The sequence below is a fragment of the Geospiza fortis genome, unplaced genomic scaffold (genome assembly GCF_000277835.1).
Source record: "Geospiza fortis unplaced genomic scaffold, GeoFor_1.0 scaffold601, whole genome shotgun sequence".
NCBI lineage: Eukaryota > Metazoa > Chordata > Aves > Passeriformes > Thraupidae > Geospiza > Geospiza fortis.
In genome coordinates, this window is record NW_005054566.1 from 629 (window position 1) to 2,422 (window position 1,794).

A 1,794-nucleotide genomic window follows, 5' to 3' on the forward strand; every position below is an offset into this window, starting at 1 on the left:
GGCGCGCTTCGTCAGCGGCTCCATGGAGGACACGGCCTTCGCCCAGCGCGTGGTGAGGGAGGCACAGCTGGCCCTGGGTACGTCTGAGCCTGCTCTGCACACTGCCAGCGTCCTGGCCGTGCTGTTTGCCACGTGCGAAAAGGGAGAGACGGGAAAAGCCTCCCCTAACTCTGCCCTTTGCAGCCCCGCTCCTCTGCCTGCACTGCTGCCTCTCAAACTGAACTGCGCTCTGGATTTCAGCCCTGTGGCCCCCTGGCATCCTGCTGCAGTGCCACAGCCCTGGATTTCATCAGCACAGTGCCAGGGTCCGGGGGATCTGGGGGACCCAGCAGCCCCGGCCACTGCGGCCAAGGGTCACGGCTCAGAAATGCACCAGCTCCGTGGGGAGCTCCCCTCTCCCTCTCCCTCCTGGCCCACAGACAGCTCAGGGTGATCTCCCTTGGGCCGTGGCGTTTGTGTTTTGAACTAAAACAATATATCACAGCAAAATAGTTACTGGCAGCCACCATCCAGGCTGTATCCCTGCTCCGGAGATAACAGGCCACAGCTCTGACCCAAAAACCTGATTTCCTTGGATTACACTTATTCTGCTCCCAGAAAATGTTGTTTTGCTGCTTGCAGCCCTCTCCCCCCAGCACTAATGCCTGTTTTTCTGCTGGCAGGAGGCCTTGACATGCTGATTCTGAACCACGTCGGTGCATCCTACTTTGGTTTTTTCGATGGGGACGTTGAGCACGTCCGGAAGCTCCTGGAAATCAACTTCCTCAGCTACGTGGCCATGGCCACGTCAGCCCTGCCCATGCTGAAGGAGAGCGAGGGCAGCATCGTGGTGGTTTCATCCATGGCAGGTGAGTGGGCAGTGCCACCAGGCTGGTGACACGGGACTCACCCAGAGGCACCTGGGCTGACTGCCAGGAGCAGCACACAGAGGCACCGGGCACAAAACCCACCAAAACCAGCCCAGCACAAACCCCCACCAAAACCAGCCCCAAATCCAGATGGGTTTGGGATTCTCTTGACGGAATTTGTTTTCTGCTCAATCCAACCTGCCCATTTTGGTTTTTGACCAGCGCTGCAGTTAAACCCCACCGTGCTGTGTTGGTCAGTGCTCTGGTGAGCAGCTCAGGCCGGGGACAGGCGTTTCAGCTTTGCTCCATCTCTCCCCTCTGAGGGTTTTGTGGCTCCTGTGGGCTGCCCATGCCCTGAGCAGAGATGTGGGCCACAGCTTTGGCCTTAAGAGCTGGAAGCCACCAAGAATATTTGTAAGGCTGCTGTTCAGGTGCCAGGATGCCACCTCACTGGTAAAATCCTGTCTCTGAGGGAGGGCAGAAGAGCAGCTCAGGCAGAACAGCCTCGTGTGCTAACACAGAACTTCACTCTGTGCCCAGGTAAAGTCGGGTTCCCCTTTACCGTCCCCTACTCTGCGACTAAGTTTGCCCTGGATGGATTTTTCAGCTCGCTGAGGCAGGAGTTCACCATTCAGAGCATAAATGTTTCCATCACGCTCTGCATCCTCGGCTTCATCGACACAGGTGAGAGCAGAGCTGTGCCAGCCCTGCTCAGGGCTGGGCATCCCCACCCCGGCTCCTTCTCCTGCCCGCTCTGCCCCCCCCTCAGCCTGTCACCCCTGCTGCAGGGGGACCCCACCTGTCTGCCCTAAAAAACAGCCTCAAAAGCCTTTTACTTCCCCGTGCCATGTAAATCTGGGCATTGGTTACAGGCTGGCACAGCCCAACACCCCTTTGGGTGCAGCTCTCCCCCATCCCCGGGGGTCCCCGCTCTCCCCCATCCCCG

The 1,794-nt window shown here is 58.6% G+C and overlaps 1 protein-coding gene across 1 annotated transcript; it reads left to right on the top strand.

Annotated features, from left to right (window-relative positions):
* Nucleotide 1: 1 nt before the first annotated feature.
* LOC102037915 (corticosteroid 11-beta-dehydrogenase isozyme 1-like) lies at nucleotides 2-1,660 on the top strand (the record flags this gene model as incomplete). Its single annotated transcript, XM_014310665.1, has 3 exons — nucleotides 2-77; nucleotides 663-848; nucleotides 1,389-1,660. Coding segments are annotated over 3 exons (534 nt in total), but the record flags the coding sequence as incomplete, so codon positions are not given.
* Nucleotides 1,661-1,794: the final 134 nt, after the last annotated feature.